Source organism: Medicago sativa, chromosome 2 (assembly GCF_051527215.1).
Source record: "Medicago sativa cultivar Bolivia chromosome 2, Bolivia_mono, whole genome shotgun sequence".
Classification (NCBI taxonomy): Eukaryota; Viridiplantae; Streptophyta; class Magnoliopsida; order Fabales; family Fabaceae; genus Medicago; species Medicago sativa.
Window position 1 is genome coordinate 79,265,422 of NC_140750.1, and position 17,715 is coordinate 79,283,136.

The 17,715-nt window shown below is 41.4% G+C and overlaps 4 protein-coding genes across 4 annotated transcripts; 2 read left to right on the top strand and 2 right to left on the bottom strand.

Moving 5' to 3' along the window:
- The first annotated feature begins 502 nt into the window (after positions 1–502).
- Positions 503–2,050, top strand: LOC146951157 (uncharacterized). Its single transcript, XM_085748717.1, has one exon. It carries the CDS (start codon positions 503–505, stop codon positions 2,048–2,050), a length of 1,548 nt encoding a protein of 515 aa, XP_085604843.1.
- A 5,106-nt stretch (positions 2,051–7,156) lies between these two features.
- Positions 7,157–8,760, bottom strand: LOC146951158 (uncharacterized). Its single transcript, XM_085748718.1, has 2 exons — positions 7,748–8,760; positions 7,157–7,655 (listed from the first exon to the last, which is right to left on the bottom strand). The coding sequence occupies exons 1-2, from the start codon at positions 8,095–8,097 to the stop codon at positions 7,157–7,159; spliced, it is 849 nt and encodes a 282-aa protein (XP_085604844.1). The 5' UTR covers positions 8,098–8,760.
- A 4,465-nt stretch (positions 8,761–13,225) lies between these two features.
- Positions 13,226–14,650, top strand: LOC146951159 (EPIDERMAL PATTERNING FACTOR-like protein 3). The gene is made up of 3 exons (XM_085741589.1): positions 13,226–13,930; positions 14,094–14,140; positions 14,223–14,650. The coding sequence occupies exons 1-3, from the start codon at positions 13,828–13,830 to the stop codon at positions 14,481–14,483; spliced, it is 411 nt and encodes a 136-aa protein (XP_085597715.1). The 5' UTR covers positions 13,226–13,827; the 3' UTR covers positions 14,484–14,650.
- A 682-nt stretch (positions 14,651–15,332) lies between these two features.
- Positions 15,333–17,398, bottom strand: LOC146951160 (uncharacterized). Its single transcript, XM_085748719.1, has 4 exons — positions 17,384–17,398; positions 16,232–16,574; positions 15,973–16,147; positions 15,333–15,915 (listed from the first exon to the last, which is right to left on the bottom strand). Exons 1-4 carry the CDS (start codon positions 17,396–17,398, stop codon positions 15,333–15,335), a joined length of 1,116 nt encoding a protein of 371 aa, XP_085604845.1.
- Between the last annotated feature and the right edge of the window lie 317 nt (positions 17,399–17,715).

The window sequence follows — 17,715 nt, forward strand, 5'->3', positions numbered from 1 at the left end:
GACCGTCATCATATTCCTAAGGGCGTAGAAGCCCTCCAAAAAAGGCTCTAAGCCCTTCAGAAAGGCCTGGGCGCCCTCCAGAAGGATTCCTGAGCCCTGGCGCGCCCCCTAAAGGGCGCCGCCTCATTAAACTTCTGGAAGCCTCTGGCAACCGCCCAAAATACGCAAATACCCCTGTTGCTTGGTAACCAAGCAACCGAAGCCCAAGCCCATAGCAGGCTATAAATACCACTCTTGAGAGCACTCTCAAGGCATCTAATCATCAGTCTAAACCCTAGAATCCTAGTATTCCTTACCGTACTTTTTTGCAAGTACAGTTGGCGCCGTCTGTGGGAAACAGGTAAAACTAACCTTGACCACGTTTTCGGATCGCAAATCGTGATTCAGGAACCCTTAAACTAGACCTCTGAATCGTAAAACTCCTTTGCGATTTAGAAACCCTAACCCCTTTCGACCAACCTAAATCGCACCTCACGTACGATTTAGAGAAAAGCCTCTCATCATGGCAACAACCGAAGAATTGGAATCCATGCGAACCCAACTAGCTCAACTGAAGGATCACAACGATGCCCTTCAGGCCTCAATGGAGACCATGCAACAAAAGCAACTGGAGGAAAAAGAAGAATCACACCATGGCGAGTTAGATGACCCTGAACCACAACCATTATCCACTGAAATTTGGGACGCATCAGTTCCAGAGGGCTTCAAGCCGCCCCACCTATCCACCTTCGACGGAAAGAACGACCCCATGGAGCATGTCACGGCCTTCAATACACGCATGGCGGTTGTCGGGGCTCCCGATTCTCTGAAATGCAAATTGCTAGCAGGTACTTTCACTGACGCCGCCTTACGCTGGTACATGAATCTCCCACGGTTCTCCATCCTCAGCTACCAGAACATGACCAGAAAACTCATACAACAGTTCTCCGCTAGTCGACATCGCAAGGTCCCAGCAACTAGCCTTTTCAATGTGCGACAAGGGCATAATGAATCCCTCAGAGACTACCTGGCTAGGTTCAACGATACAACCATCAAGGTAATCAACCCCAACCAGGAAGTGTTCGTAGGAGCTTTCCAAAACGGACTAAGGGCAGGGCAGTTCAACGAGTCTCTAGCCCAGAAACCTGCGGATTCAATGGAAGAAGTTATAGCCAGGGCAGAATGCTACATCAAGGGCGAGGAGAGCAACGCAGAAAAGAAGGCCAGAGACGCCAAGGAGCGCGCAAGCAATCCAGAACGGCGACCTTATCAACCAACAGCTGGCAGAGATCGCGCCCCCTACAGAAGGCCGGAGAGGCGACCGTTCAATCCGTATTCTCAAAGGGACTTCACGCCCTTAAATACTAGGCCAGAACGTATCATGAAGGAGGTCTTCGAAGCAAGGCTGATCCCAGAGCCCTTGCCAGCCCGCAGCCCCGTCATGGGAAGGGATGAAGACAAATGGTGCAAATATCATAAGGTACGAGGACACGACACAGACTCGTGCATTCATCTTCGCCAAGAAATCGAGCGACTAATACAAAGTGGGAAGCTAAGAGGGTATGTCAGGGACAGAAGGGGCGAGAATAAACAAAAAACGGACCATAAAAAGGAGGAAGTGAACGACGAAAAAAGACACGCCATAAACACTATTTCAGGCGGCTTCGCCGGAGGAGGGGAGTCAAGTTCGTCGCGAAAGAAATATGTGAGGCAGGTAATGTTGTGCCAGGAGTATGAAGAGACGGATCAGAAGCACGAACCAGAGGTATCCTTCACGCCCAAATATTATCGAGACGTAGTACCCCACGACGACGACCCCATGGTCGTCACTTTACAAATCTTCAAGTGGGACGTGAAGCGGGTGTTGATAGACCCAGGAAGCTCTGCGGATATTCTTTACTACGACACATTTGATCGAATGGGGCTAGACCCGGAGCAGCTGCAACCTTTCAGAGGAACTCTGGCAGGCTTCACGGGCGAGCAGGTTCATGTGAGGGGATACATCACCCTAAAGACAACTTTCGGAAGCGGATCTCACGCCAAAACCATTCGAGTCAGTACCTCGTCGTAAACTCGCCTAGCTCCTACAACATCATCATAGGTCGCCCTGCCTTCAACCTGTTGGGCGGATTCTTATCCACGAAGTACCTAGTAATGAAGTACCCTCTTGACTCTGGAAAGATTGGAACCATTCGAGGCGATCAAAAACTCGCCAGGGAGTGCTATCATAACAGTTTGCGTTTGCAAAAGACCAGAAAGAAGTCAAGTAGTGAGGTAACGCACGAAGTTAACATGATCGATCTGGATCCCAGGGAAGGCTTCCAGCAAGAACGCCTAGAACCCACTGAAGAATTAAAAGAAGTCTCCATCGGACCAGAAGCCCACCATACAACAAAGATTGGCACGTCACTATCTCCTGACGAGGAGGTCGCCCTGATCAAGCTACTAAAGAAGAATCTGGATCTCTTCGCCTGGCATCCATCAGAAATGCCAGGGATGGACCCCGACATTGCTTGCCACCACCTATCTATCAAGGCTGGCGTGAAACCGGTAGTACAGCGGAAAAGGAAGATGGGCGAGGAAAGAAGGAAGACAGTTGATGAGGAAGTGAAAAAGTTAGTTGAAGCCCACTTTATCAGCGAAATAAAGTATCCCACGTGGTTAGCCAACACCGTCCTTGTTAAGAAAGCAAATAGGAAGTGGCGAATGTGCGTGGACTACACGGATTTGAACATGGCATGCCCCAAAGATCCTTATCCTCTCCCTAACATTGACCACCTGATCGATAGCGCCTCAGGTTACAAAACTCTAAGCTTTATGGATGCCTATTCAGGTTACAATCAAATACGGATGGACCCTCTGGACGCTCGAAAAACGGCCTTTATGACCAGCACAAAGAATTATCACTATGAAGTCATGTCTTTTGGTCTAAAGAACGCAGGCGCCACCTTCCAGCGATCTATGGACACCGCGTTCTCCGCGCAGATAGGACGAAATCTTGAGGTATATATTGACGACCTGGTTGCAAAAACGAAGGAGGGATACAGTCACTCTGAAGATCTGGAGGAGATATTGAGCCAGGTTCGAAGATATAGGATTCGTCTGAATCCAGCAAAATGTTCTTTCTGAGTGCAGGCGGGAAAATTCTTAGGTTTCCTCTTAACAAGACGAGGCATCGAAGCAAACCCTGACAAATGCCAGGAGATCATCAACATGAGAAGCCCCACCAACATCAAGGAAGTGCAGCAACTCACAGGTAGGCTCGCCGCTCTTTCTCGTTTCTTGTCCTGCGCCGGCGACAAAGCCTTCTCTTTCTTCGCCTCCATTAAGAAAAAGGAGAGATTCGAGTGGACTCCAGAATGCGAGGATGCTTTCCAGCAAATTAAGAAGTTCTTAGCTAGTCCGCCCATCCTTCAGCGGCCAAATCCGAATGCCATTCTTTTCCTGTATCTGGCGATATCTGACAACGCCATGAGCACAGTCTTGGTAGAAGATTCAGCAACAGGAGAAAAGCCGATTTATTTCGTCAGCAGGGTGTTCAAGGGGGCAGAGCTGCGATATCAGAAGATAGAACGTCTCGCCCTTGCTGTCGTCGTAACAGCAAGGAAGCTTCGCCCCTACTTCCAAAGTCACAAGATCGTCGTAAAATCAGATTACCCGATCAGGCAAGTACTGGGGAAACCTGACCTGGCCGGAAGAATGGTAGCCTGGTCCGTAGAGCTTTCAGAGTATGACGTCCAGTTCGTACCAAGGGGGAGCATCAAATCCCAAGTATTGGCAGATTTTGTAGTAGAGCTCGCCTCCCCAGTACAGGAACAACCTTCTTTCGTATGACTCTTATCTGTAGATGGCTCATCCAACCTGAAAGGCAGTGGTGCAGGCGTTATCTTGGAAGGGCCGGACGACGTTCTCATCGAACAATCCCTCAGATTCGAGTTCAAGGCTAGCAACAATCAGGCCGAGTATGAAGCTTTAATAGCTGGCATGACCTTAGCCCTAGAAATGGGCGCCGAAAATTTAAGAGCCAAGAGTGATTCCCAGCTCGTAACAAGTCAGATCACGGGCGACTACCAGACGAAAGACACACAGCTAGCCAAATACCTGACTAAGGTGCAGAGCCTCGCCAAGAAATTTAGCTTCTTCGAAGCCATTTATGTACCACGGGAGCAGAATTCCAGAGCAGACTTGTTGGCAAAACTCGCCAGCACCAAACGACCAGGCAACAACAGAACAGTTATCCAGGAAGAAGTTGCAACACCCAGTACGAAGGTGGACGAAGTACTTCAGGTCGTAGAGAACACAGGAGGATGGATGGAACCATTGCTTAGATATTTGACAGGATCATTCACACCAACCGACGACGAGGAAGAACAGACAATCAGAAGGCGAGCGTCCAAATTCACTTTTGTATCTGGGAAACTCTACAAAAGAGGCCGCACGACTCCCTTGCTACGATGCCTAGGAGAAGACGAAACGCACTTGGTCCTTCTGGAAGTACACGAGGGCGTTTGCGGTAGCCATATAGGCGGGCGAGCTCTAGCCGCCAAACTCCTCCGCGCCGGCTACTATTGGCCCACCATGCTTCAGGATAGCTCGACTTTCGTAAAGAAATGTGACAAATGCCAAAGGTTCTCTGACAGGAAGCACGTCCCAGCTCAGGAATTGACCTCTGTATACTCGCCATGGCCTTTCCACAAATGGGCAGTCGACATCGTTGGACCCTTTCCTCTCGCCCCAGGGCAGCTGAAATTTCTCATAGTGGGAGTGGATTACTTCACCAAATGGATCGAGGCGGAAGCAGTCGCCAAGATAACTGCGGAAAGAGTAAAGAAATTCTACTGGAAGAAGATCATCTGCCGTTTCGGCCTACCTAAATGCATAGTGTCAGATAATGGAACTCAGTTCGCAAGCTCAACAGTGTTAGACTTCTGCAAGAACCTAGGGATACAGACAAAATTCGTCTCGGTGATTCACCCGCAAGCCAATGGGCAAGCCGAATCGGCCAACAAAGTTATTATTAGCGGGATCAAAAAGAAATTAGAGGCCGCCAAAAGTTTGTGGGCAGAACAACTCCATGAGGTATGAATAATTTTCAGAACCAATTTACTCTCGCCTCAACTTTCCAAAGTTTTAAATCTCTTTCAAGCTACTATACTATATATAAACAAATGCATCGATCAAAATAAGTACAGGTACTATGGTCCTACCACACTAGCCCTCATTCTACAACCAAGGAGACACCGTTCACTATGGTTTATGGCACAGACGCCATGATACCTGTCGAAATCGACACCCCCACATGGAGGCGAGATACGTCTTCAGAAGAAGGTATCTATCTTATTTCGCCAGGCGACTAACATTTTTTAGTGCAGGGAAATATTGCTATTGTAAATTTACGCGCTATTTTCCTTTAAAAAGCTAATGAAGTAGGTATGGCGGTAAGTATGGACGTCATTGATGAGGTCAGGGAGCAGGCACACATCAGGGAATTCGCAGCCAAGCAGAGAGCAGCTAGACGATACAACTCCAGAGTGACGCCCAGGGAGATGAAAGAGGGCGACTTAGTCCTCAAGCAAGTCGTCGCCCCAACCAGAATAGGCAAACTATTTCCAAACTGGGAAGGACCTTACAGAATCAGAGAAAAATACGCTCACGGGGCGTATAAGTTAGAAGAACTGAACGGAGACGCCGTACCTCGCACTTGGAACGTGGCCAATCTGCGTCACTACTATAGCTAGAATTCTTTTTCTTTTGCATTTTAATTTTATTATGGACCAAATAAGGATGATGTAAGATCACCACTGCAACTCTTATATTTTGACGTTATCAATAATACAGGGTTGGGGTAGCACTCTTTTCCCCTGCAAGGGCAGGGGTTTTTAACGAGGCGCCCTTTCCTTTTTCATATCTATGATCCTATCCACATTTTTTCTATCATGCAAACAGAATTCGCTCACTGAAAGAACAAAGATAAAGGATCCACAACGCCAACCTTGATAAGGGCTCTGGCTGCGTCGACGCATCAACTCGCCTCGCCTTCCATCAGAGTTGGAAGTGTAAAATAAAAAAGTCTTCCCTCAGAGCGGGAAGCAAAAGTCCTCCTTCAGAGTAGGAGGCGCCTTCCATCAGAGTTGGAAGTGTAAAATAAAAAAGTCTTCCCTCAGAGCGGGAAGCAAAAGTCCTCCTTCAGAGTAGGAGGCGCCTTCCATCAGAGTTGGAAGTGTAAAATAAAAAAGTCTTCCCTCAGAGCGGGAAGCAAAAGTCCTCCTTCAGAGTAGGAGGCGCCTTCCATCAGAGTTGGAAGTGTAAAATAAAAAAGTCTTCCCTCAGAGCGGGAAGCAAAAGTCCTCCTTCAGAGTAGGAGGCGCCTTCCATCAGAGTTGGAAGTGTAAAATAAAAAAGTCTTCCCTCAGAGCGGGAAGCAAAAGTCCTCCTTCAGAGTAGGAGGCGCCTTCCATCAGAGTTGGAAGTGTAAAATAAAAAAGTCTTCCCTCAGAGCGGGAAGCAAAAGTCCTCCTTTAGAGTAGGAGGCGCCTTCCATCAGAGTTGGAAGTGTAAAATAAAAAAGTCTTCCCTCAGAGCGGGAAGCAAAAGTCCTCCTTCAGAGTAGGAAGCGCCTTCCATAAGAGTTGGAAGTGTAAAATAAAAAGTCTTCCCTCAGAGTGGGAAGCAAAAGTCCTCCTTCAGAGTAGGAGGCGCCTTCCATATCAGAGTTGGAAGTGTAAAATCTTCCCTCAGAGTGGGAAGCAAAATCCTCTTTCAGAGTAAGGGACGAAATAATAAACGCCAGGCGTCTCGACGTGACCGCCGAAATGCTTATGTCGACATTTTAGGGCGACGAAATGTACCAGATGAGTGATAGAGATTTAAATCTAAAAAGAGACGCAGTCGCTGAAAACTCTCACTTTTGAAGAAACGACTCGTGAAGACGCATTAAACATATAGAATGAAATCGCAAGCAACGTAGAAAATCATAAAATTATTTAAACATTTGCAGAATATCAAGCCACAGCAAGAAAGAGATACCGCATCTGACATAAGCATATATAAACATTCAAAATCACAACTCGCCGGGCAAATAAAAGAGTGTTTAAAAAGGCGCTCTAAGAAGCCGCCAATATCAAGTTACAGACCAAGAAACTTAGTTCGAATAAAAAATAAACAAAAAAGTACAAGACTATTCATCGTCCACCAACTCGCCGTTCACGATGATCTTGAAGGGATCAAGTTCTTCAACTTTGGCCTCTGGATTAAATAAAAGCACCTGCTCCTTAGCACGCATAAAGCCGTCCTCAAAGTATAGCGCTAGGGCCCGTCGCCCTTCGTCTACCGCCAACTCTGACTTTTCTAACGCAGCTTTCGTCGCGTCCTTCTCCGCCTCCGCATCCTCCTTAGCCTGCTTCATTTCCTCCAGGGCGGATTCAGCAGCTGCTTTGTCCTTCAACGCCTCCTTAAGGCGGCTTTCAAGTCCAGAAGACTTATGTTTCCATTTCTCCACGTCTTCCGCAGCATCATTGTGCTTCTTCTCCACCAGGTCATACTTCGTCTCCAAGCAATGGCTCAACAGCATAGTTTTCAAAGCTGCAGTATGGATATCCGCCACCAGGTCGCTGCACTTAGCTTTCACTCCAGCTTCCACGTCCACCTTAGTAAAGGGTACCTGTTCCTTCATATACCTGCAAGATCGTCAAACAATAAAGTCACTAAAATTCAAAGACCTAACGGCCAAAAGGAATCAACGCCTAAGAAAACAAGAATAGTATTGTACCGGCGAATGTCGAATCCGGAATGCCAGAAAGAGTCCATCACGTCATCATTCAGAGAAGTCCCTCCAATTTCTTTTCCCGAAGGAGGGCGGCTGCTGCTAGGTTTCGATCCCCGACCCGTCCTCGCCTTCTTAGACGAGGGAGAGGCCGCCGGAGTAGGGGCATTTCCTCCACCAGCATTTTCTAAATCGTCCACCTCAATCACACCAGAATCACCTTTAACGGACTCCTTCCTCTTCAACCTCCTCAAGGAAACGCCCCCTGGACTGCTGGACACGTAGCCATCAGGGTTCTTACTTCTCTCCAACTCAGCCAAATACTTCCTCATCTCCGCGCCAGTAAGGGGCAACATTTCGCCTGCACAAAGTAGAACAAACTCAGGTGAATAAATCAAATAAAATGACAAAACCAAAACAAATGCGAAACTTTTGAAAGACACTCACGCAAATAGGCTGTCATGCGGACAACGTCGCCCTCCCTATTTAACAGGTCATGAATATTTGTCAATGGAACCTTCTCCAGGAACTGAGTTAGCTCATGCTCATAGGGCGACATCGCATCCAAGTCATACCCTTTCACCGCCAAAGGGGCACTGGACCACCGAAGAGGAAACTTTGGCTCGCCGTTCACCAGAACTGAGGACGTCGAGCACCCAGGCGACCCCTGCACTCTAACGAAAGTATCCCGCCACTCCTTCTTAAAGTTACAAGCGTAAGTGGGAAAGAGCCTCTTTCCAGAGTGAGCAGAGATAGTTATCCAGGTTCCTTTGTTAACATCTTTGGTACCATAAAATTGGAAAAAGACGGCGACAGAAGGCTCAAGACCCAGCGACTTACATAGAATTTCGAAACCACGAATAAACGCCCAGCTATTAGGAAAAATCTGTGTGGGCGCCACATTCAGAAACTTCAATACGTCCATCTCAAAAGGCGTGAAAGGAATTTTCACGCCGAATTCCTCTAAGACGGCGGTATAGACAAAGTAAGATTCGTCCCCCTCGCCCGCCATCTCTTGATCACACACGCGCTCGTCTGGATCACAAGACAACAACACCACGTCCTCTTCCCGTCCGGTAGCCGAAATATCGAACTTACTTCGAAATGTATCCATAGCAGAAACATCAACATAAAGGGATTCTTCTAACAACACTTCTTCCGCAAACAAAGACATCTCTATTAGCCTAGAAGGTAACCTTTTCCCCTCCACTGCGCGCGAAGTCCCCTGAAGCGGACGAATTTCCCAGCACTCGTCCTCCTTAGCTGCCCCTGAAGTGGCAGACAGAAACACACAATCACTATCATGGCCCGAATTAGCACTTGACTCGCTCGAAAGGTCACTAAACAATTCTTCCCCGAATAACCCATCGTAATAAGCATCCCAATTGATAATCCCATCAGCACCGGTAGCGTGCCTCAGGCACGCTTTCCTCAAGTTCTCTTTTTCAATCGGATCAATGGGTTGGACCAGTTTCCCCTCACCATCGCACTCCCTAATTAGAACCATCTCCTAAACTAACGTTTTTCGCTCTAAACATAAAAATACAAAAAGAGGGAAAAAGAAGGGATGAGAAGTCAATAAGTACCTGCGAAGGAGTGGAAGACGGATCTGCAGATGCTATAAACCGGCAAACAAAACGTGAAGAGAACCGAAGAGGAGAGCAGCAAGGAGCGTTGGACAAATGAAAAATGAAGAAATGAAAACCTAGAAATCCGTTTTTAAGGGAGAGCAAAAACCGCCTCGGGAAGCGTGTCATGCACAGTTAAGATCAAGACACGTGGCGGACATCAATGGTTAAAGGCATATCAAAGGTCCGTAAACACCCCAAGAGCGCCTTGGGGAGCTCGCCATACAAAAGGAACATACGAGATCGCCTAATGGCGACCTCCTTCGAGCAAAACATACACGGAGCAAACCCAGATCACCAACCATCTCGCCTTGACCCAAGACTCATGCTCGGGGGGCATGTAGGATACGAGCATACAGAACATATACCCTCGGGTTCCGTCAAAGCGTTCCATGACAGACTCAGTACAACGCTCCAAGTTCAGGATATATATCTACCCTCGGGGTCTCCGTGACATTCGTAAACCGTCCTGGAGAAATCCTTCGAAATGGTCCGGCGGCATAGCAGGATTACATGAAACCATCATCACTTCGCCTTGTCCCAAGACTTGTGCTTGGGGGGCTGTGGACCGTCATCATGTTCCTAAATGAAGCAAATGATCCCAGAAAGACTCTTCGCACGTCATCATCACTTCGCCTTGTCCCAAGACTTGTGCTTGGGGGGCTGTGGACCGTCATCATATTCCTAAGGGCGTAGAAGCCCTCCAAAAAAGGCTCTAAGCCCTTCAGAAAGGCCTGGGCGCCCTCCAGAAGGATTCCTGAGCCCTGGCGCGCCCCCTAAAGGGCGCCGCCTCATTAAACTTCTGGAAGCCTCTGGCAACCGCCCAAAATACGCAAATACCCCTGTTGCTTGGTAACCAAGCAACCGAAGCCCAAGCCCATAGCAGGCTATAAATACCACTCTTGAGAGCACTCTCAAGGCATCTAATCATCAGTCTAAACCCTAGAATCCTAGTATTCCTTACCGTACTTTTTTGCAAGTACAAGGAAATACTTATTATATTTTTATAGTTAATGTAGAGTGTGATAGTTTAATGACCAAATTGTTGTACACATTTTTTGTATTAGTTTATCTCTCTTCCATAACAAACAATTGTCGATCGTCTAAATAACATGTACAAATTCTTTTAACAATTGTAAAGCAAAATAAAATTTATTCCAACTTCACATTAATCAAAATTTAACTTTGTTAAAATTTAATTTCCCTCCAACTCCTTTAATCAAAATTTAGGTGACTTCAACCTATACTAGATTTACAATGCATGATATAAATTTGAAGGTTGAGATTACTCTTTTGCTATATTTAGATATTGCTGCAAAAATATCATTAATTATAAATCGGCATATATTTGATTTTACAGAAGTTTTGTTTATAGATAACAAAGTTTTGTTTTACGGAAGTTTAAATTTCCACTTAACAATAAATAAATTTTGTTTGAAGAAAAACAAACTTGAATTTTTCAAATACATAAACAAACTTGAATTTTTCAAATACGTAACATTAATTAGTTTTATTAAAAAGAAGTAAGAGTAATTAAAAAATGATATAATTGATAACTTATACTCTTAAACTATCAAAAGAAGAGTTAAATAGGAACATAAAAACTATGTTAAAATGACACTTAAAAAGGAAAAGGAGAAGTAATAGTTATAGGTTAGCTTATTGTGTTTGTCACACAGACCTAATATGGTATTAACAGACTTTGACTTTGTTATAGATTGGTAGTAATATTGAATTAATAAGTTGTACCAAGAAAAATCTTGTACCATAAAAAAATAATTGTCCTAATATAAGACCATTTGCAAACTAGTACAAGATGTATTTATTGTTATTTTTTAAAAAATATTCCTAATTATTATCATCATTTGGTCTTGAATTATGAAAAAACCAATATTACACCCACACAAAGGTAATTTCATAATAGTTATATACAAATGATGCGCACTTGGATTATACTATCAATTTTTTTTAAGGGATATTTGTTTCAAGGATTAAAAAATTATTCTCAAAAATAACTTATACAAAAATATAAAGATGAAAATTTGATTCCTAGATAAATTTTTTTTTTAAAAAAAAGTGATTGACGTATTTGATATAAAATACTGATAGTTATCAATTTTTTTTATTTTAAAAATCTGTAAAATTTCATGGGAATGCATATTTTCACCTTTTTACATGGGAACAAATCCATGAAAATAATGGAAGTCATCATATTATTGGGAATCTTAATACCTAAGAAGACTTTGTATAAAAAAAATAAGGAGTGGCATGGTATTTGCATGGGAAAAAAAAAATCACATACTCCTATTAATCCTTTTGTAATCGTAGTATTTCTGTTTAGAACGATGTCAATATGAATCATTGCACAATCTTTATTTTTAGCTTTCTTTTCGTTTTGCTTTTTGTTGGGAATCAAATGTATGTATAATTATAATGTAATATAGGTGCACTTGGTTGATAGTTGCCTATATGCCTATCCCTGCTTACCCTCTAATATGACTGATGGATGACATATTCATACCATTTTGACTAACCTTTCTTTTAACATCTCCTAGGTTGCATTGTCATTAGTTGTTTGTTCATAGCATTTTTATTAATTATACTAATACTGCGTATATGTATTTTTAGGTACATCTGAATTAGCCTAGAGTTTGTTATGGTACAAAAACGTCTACTTTCTGATTCCTTAAAAAAGCTCTGCACAAACAAGAGAGTATTTAAATGGCAATTTAACTTAAAGTGAACTGAATCAATGAACCTTTATTCTATGTTACTAACCTCATGCATGTGTTGATGCATTAATTCAACGCGGATATGTACTGTGTTGGTATAATTTTTATTTTATTTTTTTGCATTGTTGATAAATTATGATCGTTGGATCATTAAAAATGTTTGTGTTTGTTTATAACTATTTTTAAAATCACACTTATAATTGATTGTGATTTTTTCATATGTGACTAAAAATCGAACTCTTATGCTTCATTGTTTTGGATTGTTTTATTTACCATGTTTTAATGTGCACACTATTAGGCTTACCAAGGATCTGGATTCTACTTGATCTAAACGGTCCGATCTAAAATGAACGGCCAAGATCTTAATATGTGTGAAATTTCTAAAATCCATGCTTCATTATTGGAACCGTTGGATAATAGATCTAAGATCGACCGCAGGTAACTGCATGGGATCCCGGTCCGGCTCACATGTTCAAAAGATGTTTTCAAAGTTTATTAGAGGACACGGGTGACTTATCCAAATAAGTTGGGAGTGCATTAGAGTAAGTTCTGTAAATGAGATGAAATTAAGGTCTTCAAATTGCCCCCTTCATAAAAAATTTCTACAAATTAAAAATTGCCTAATTAACAAACAGATTTCAAATAATAGTTAGAAATTTAAAGTTAAAATACATATACAAGATCCAAATTTATATCTGTACTAAGCCTCATCCAAATTCATATAATACAAATTTTAAGTTAAAATACATATACAATTACCAAATTTCTTCCTATATCTATTTCTTGTCACTTTCAAAAGAAGCAGTGTAAAACACTCCAAAGATGTACCATAATAAATACTAACGTAACTAAAATCTGCTATTCATTGAATATGAGAATATCATGGACACCCAAATTAAATGCAATACAAAATGAATGGCCCAAATTAGATATTGGTAAAGAGGACTTATGACTTATCTGTGCCCCAACAACCAACTCATAGAAAAATTGACCTTAATAGTACAACAACATTTAATCCACTAATAACAAACTCATTAAATACAATATCAGTTATTTATCAGAAGGTGATGCTCTTTATTTGTTTTCCAATTCACAAAACTGACACTACTGTAGCTGTGTGCCATACCATTGATGATTTGATTTCTTTCTTCTGTATATGGTAATAATGACAGCATATATCAGTAAGACAGTAACTAAAAGACAAAGGCTATGCATGCAGTCTAGGTGTAAAAAATATTATTATTTATTTTAACAATAGTATAAGATAAGATAATTATAGGTGTATAGACTCAAAATGGGTGCTGTTATTCTGAACAAATAGAGAACCAAATATAGCAGCACCCTTTTAGATTGATTTGAGAGAGAAATAGGTTTGGCTTGTATTGAAAGGTAAGCAAGAAATCCAATGTTATTGTTATAGGCAGTGGAGAAAACAGACTAGTCTTATAGTCTTAGGAGTTGTCAAATGAAGGTGAAACTTGTTCAAGTTGTTGATGACTGTGTAACAAGAAAACTACCAGAATCACTTGTGTGCTTGTAAAGCAAAATCTTAAACAGTCATCTTTTTGGGATTTGTTATAGCCTTTTCACTCCCTTCTTATATATATACTAGTCTACAATTCAGCAATAATCATCACACCTTAGGTTGCATTGCATCTTTTTCTAAAGGGAAGATTAATTTACATCATCATCACATTCATCATTTGATTCATCATTTGTGCTTACCATGAAAGGAAGATTGTTTTGTTTCATTTTAGCTATGCAGTTACTGAGTTCTGTATCTGTAGCTAAAAGGGCTTTTCCTTCAACTGATGCAATGTCCCATCCAGGTTAGTTAACTAGCACACCATTTTTATAGATATAAGATAAGATTTTATATAATTTTTATCTCTTGAATTATTTGACCTTAGAGGCTTAGACCTTAATCATTAGTATTTTTAAGGACTCTATTATTCAACAACTTATATATGCTTCATTTGTATATATGATTAGGCCCTGCAGAGGCACCAGCACCACACCAAACCATAGAGTCAAAAAAGGTGTGTCTTCTAACATTATGTAAATTTGGATGCATTGTATATAATACTAATTAACATATAAATACTTGTATTTTAAATGAAGGGTTATAATATGGTAAGAGAAAGTATTAAGTCAGAGGAAATGAAAGAAGTATATGATGATAGAGATATTGGGATAAACAGCAACAAGATAGGGTCAAGTCCACCAAGCTGTGAGCACAAATGTTATGGATGCAATCCATGTGAAGCAATTCAAGTTCCAAGTACTGAAAGCAGTAAGAGAAATCATTTGAGCCTTCAGTATGCAAATTATGAGCCTGAAAGCTGGAAATGCAAATGCGGTCCTTCCTTCTACAGTCCATGATCATTCTATATTCTAATGTTATTTATTAATTATCCATTCAATGTAGTATATAGTTCATCTGTTAGGTTCATATTATATATATTTTGTCCCCTTTGTACAAATATTAAAGTTCAAAGGATTTCATTATTATTATTATTATTAATTTAGTCATTGTGAATTTGTAGTTGCGATTGTTGGATGACTTATTACTCATATATGTAAACATTATGCTACAAAGCCTTGTAGAATTTCTTTTATTTTTTGTTGTCAAACTAGAAAAGGAAAACTGGATGATTTTTTTTTTTTTTGAAAGGGAAAAATTATGAAAAAAAATTTGACGAAAAAAGAATATTAAATTCTAATAATTTTACTATTAGGATTTCAAAATTTCAAAAGGACCATGTCCATCCAAAATATAATCAGAAACCAAAATCGAAAAAAAAAAAAATTTTGCCCTACTTTATTCCCAAAAATACAAAAGTACCATACTTTTTCGGAAAAATGCAAAAATGCCCTACTTTTCAGTACCACTCAATTTCCAGTTGCGAGGTACCCAAAAAATTTTTGGACTTACTATACCTCGCAACTCCAAGTTGCATGGTATTTTTTTAATTTTTTTTGATATTTTTTATATACCACGCAAGTCCAACTTGCGTTACATTTTTTCGTTTTTTTTTTTAAATTTTTAAATACCTCTCAACTTGGAGTTGAGTGGTATAATGAAGACAAAAAAATCCATAAAACGTGGGACTTATGCATGCAAAAATAATAATAATAACTTAATTTTAAAAAAGATAATTATAATAATAATCATAATATTTAAAAAATAAAAAAAAAAACGAAATACAATAAATATTAAATACTACATTTCTACTGATGTCTAATATTAATGCAATCTTTGCGGGAATGACCAGGCATCCTACAAACGCCGCATCTTCTCTCGGTTTCCACATCGTCCATCTTGGTCCTAATGCGAGTAATTGGTGGACGACCTTTCTTTGCCCGACGCATGGACTTGTTGGGAACCACCTTTAGTCCTTCATAATCAGGCCAATATGTCTGGTGGTGAACCACGTCGAAGTGGATGTTGTATACGGCGTATACACAGTCATTCGTGAATTTTGGATCGACAAAAGTCTTGTAGTCGTGAGAAAAGCTAGAACATGCGGCAATGACATGTGAGCATGGTAGGTGTAATGCTCTGAATCGTCCACAGTCACACCATTTATTTTGCTGGTCAACCTTGTATTCTCCCTTTGGTAATCCTTCTTTATGGTCGATGGTTTCACGGACGGAGAAGGTATACCGATCCCGGTCAAACTGAGTGACATGATGACTGTTGGATTTATAAGCCTCATCCCTGAGATACTTCATGATGTTTTCTGAGAATGGCTCACCAGAATTTACCCTTGCCGCTGCCTCATGTCCTCTTTTAGCAAACAAGGCCGCCAACCTGTATTATGATGCTTTCACAATAGCTGTGATCGGGAGTCCTCGAATACCCTTATACACGTTGTTTTGTGACTCTACCAAGTTACTTGTCATGTGGCCCCATCGTCGACCATCATCATGTGATTGAGTCCACTTTTCTTTAGGAATGTTGTCCACCCATGCTAAAGCCTTTCGATCTGCAACAGTGATTTCAGAGCGGTAGTATTCGAATGTTGGGATGTTCATGGCGTAACCTGCATTGTTTTGAAAAAAGTTAGATGTGTGGTATTTAAACAAATAATATGTCGAATTTACAAGGAAAGAGATATAATTTTTACCCATTCCTTCAACTTTCTTCTTAAGTTCTCCATCCTTGAACGATCGCATAAAGTTTTGTTCAATGTGTCGGACACAAAACACATGGCTTGTCGGAGCATCGTGCCATCCATTATGTGGATCATCATACGCGCTCTTTATCGAAACATGTCTATCAGAAATGAGGCATATGTTCGCCTGTGGGGTGACATGCTGCCTTAGATTTTTCAGAAAGAAACTCCATGCCTCCTTGGTCTCGCCTTCCACGATTGCGAAAGCAATGGGAAATATCTTGTTGTTCCCATCTTGCGCAACAGCTAACAACAATGTTCCTTTGTATTTACCATACAACCAAGTTGCGTCAATCTGGACAATTGGTTTGCAGAATTCGAAACCCAAGATGCACGGAAACGTTTATATTTGGGTGTGGTGCCATTGGTTTGGTCTAAAGAAATTAGTAAGAGTTGAATGATTTTGATACAATAACAATATGGTGGAGATACCATCTATATATGCATGCTGTAAGGTCCTCCATAATTTGTGCTCGAAAAAAAATATTGACAAAGCTAGGACGCAATCTGCAGTTGCGTGGTAGGTGACACACGCGGTCCCAATTATGTTTGAACGCAACCTCAAGTTGCGTGGTAGTAGCACACACGCGAGTGGAAGAGTAGCTCGCAAGCTGAAATTGCGTGGTAGCTTGAACACGCGCGAGTGGGAGTCTAGAACGCAACCTCAAGTTGCGTGGTAGTTGATACACGCGCCAAGCTATTGGCTTCGTTGGCAGCCTGTCGGTCTACTGTAGCTGGCAAATGCTTTCACGTGAAGAACCATGCAATGGTCATTTCATGCAGAAATAAATGAGTTTTTTACATGCAATGGTCATTTCATACAGCAATGTTTACAAAATAATTCAACACTGTTAAACACCATGCGTCTGCTTTCATGCAATTGTCATTTCTGTGCTTAAATGAACATTGTTGGCTTGCAGAAATAATGTAGTGCAATTGACAAGGTGTCATGGATTGGTCATTTCATGCAGAAATGAATGACTCTTTCAACACTGTAGAAACACATGCGTCTGAATAATGTATTGCATACTGATAATTCTGCATAATGTATAGTTTTTACACTACTACTTCACATATATCATTACTACTTCCACCTTTTCTTACCCACTCACAGACCATTTTCACACTACTACTTCAACCATTTGCACTCATTCTTTATATTATAAATACCACATTTCTCTTGTTACTCTTTACACATATTCAACTTACCTTACTCACTACTACTTCCACCTTTTCTTACTCACTCACAGAGCAACCATTTGCACACTACTACTTCACATATATCAAACTACTACTTCAACCATTTGCAACTAAATACAGAACCTTTTATTTCAAGCAATGGCATACTTGTGGTTGGAAGATGAACATAGATCCTTGGAACAACACATCAGAAAATGGGTATATATAAATATTAATTTATTATTTTCATTTTTTTA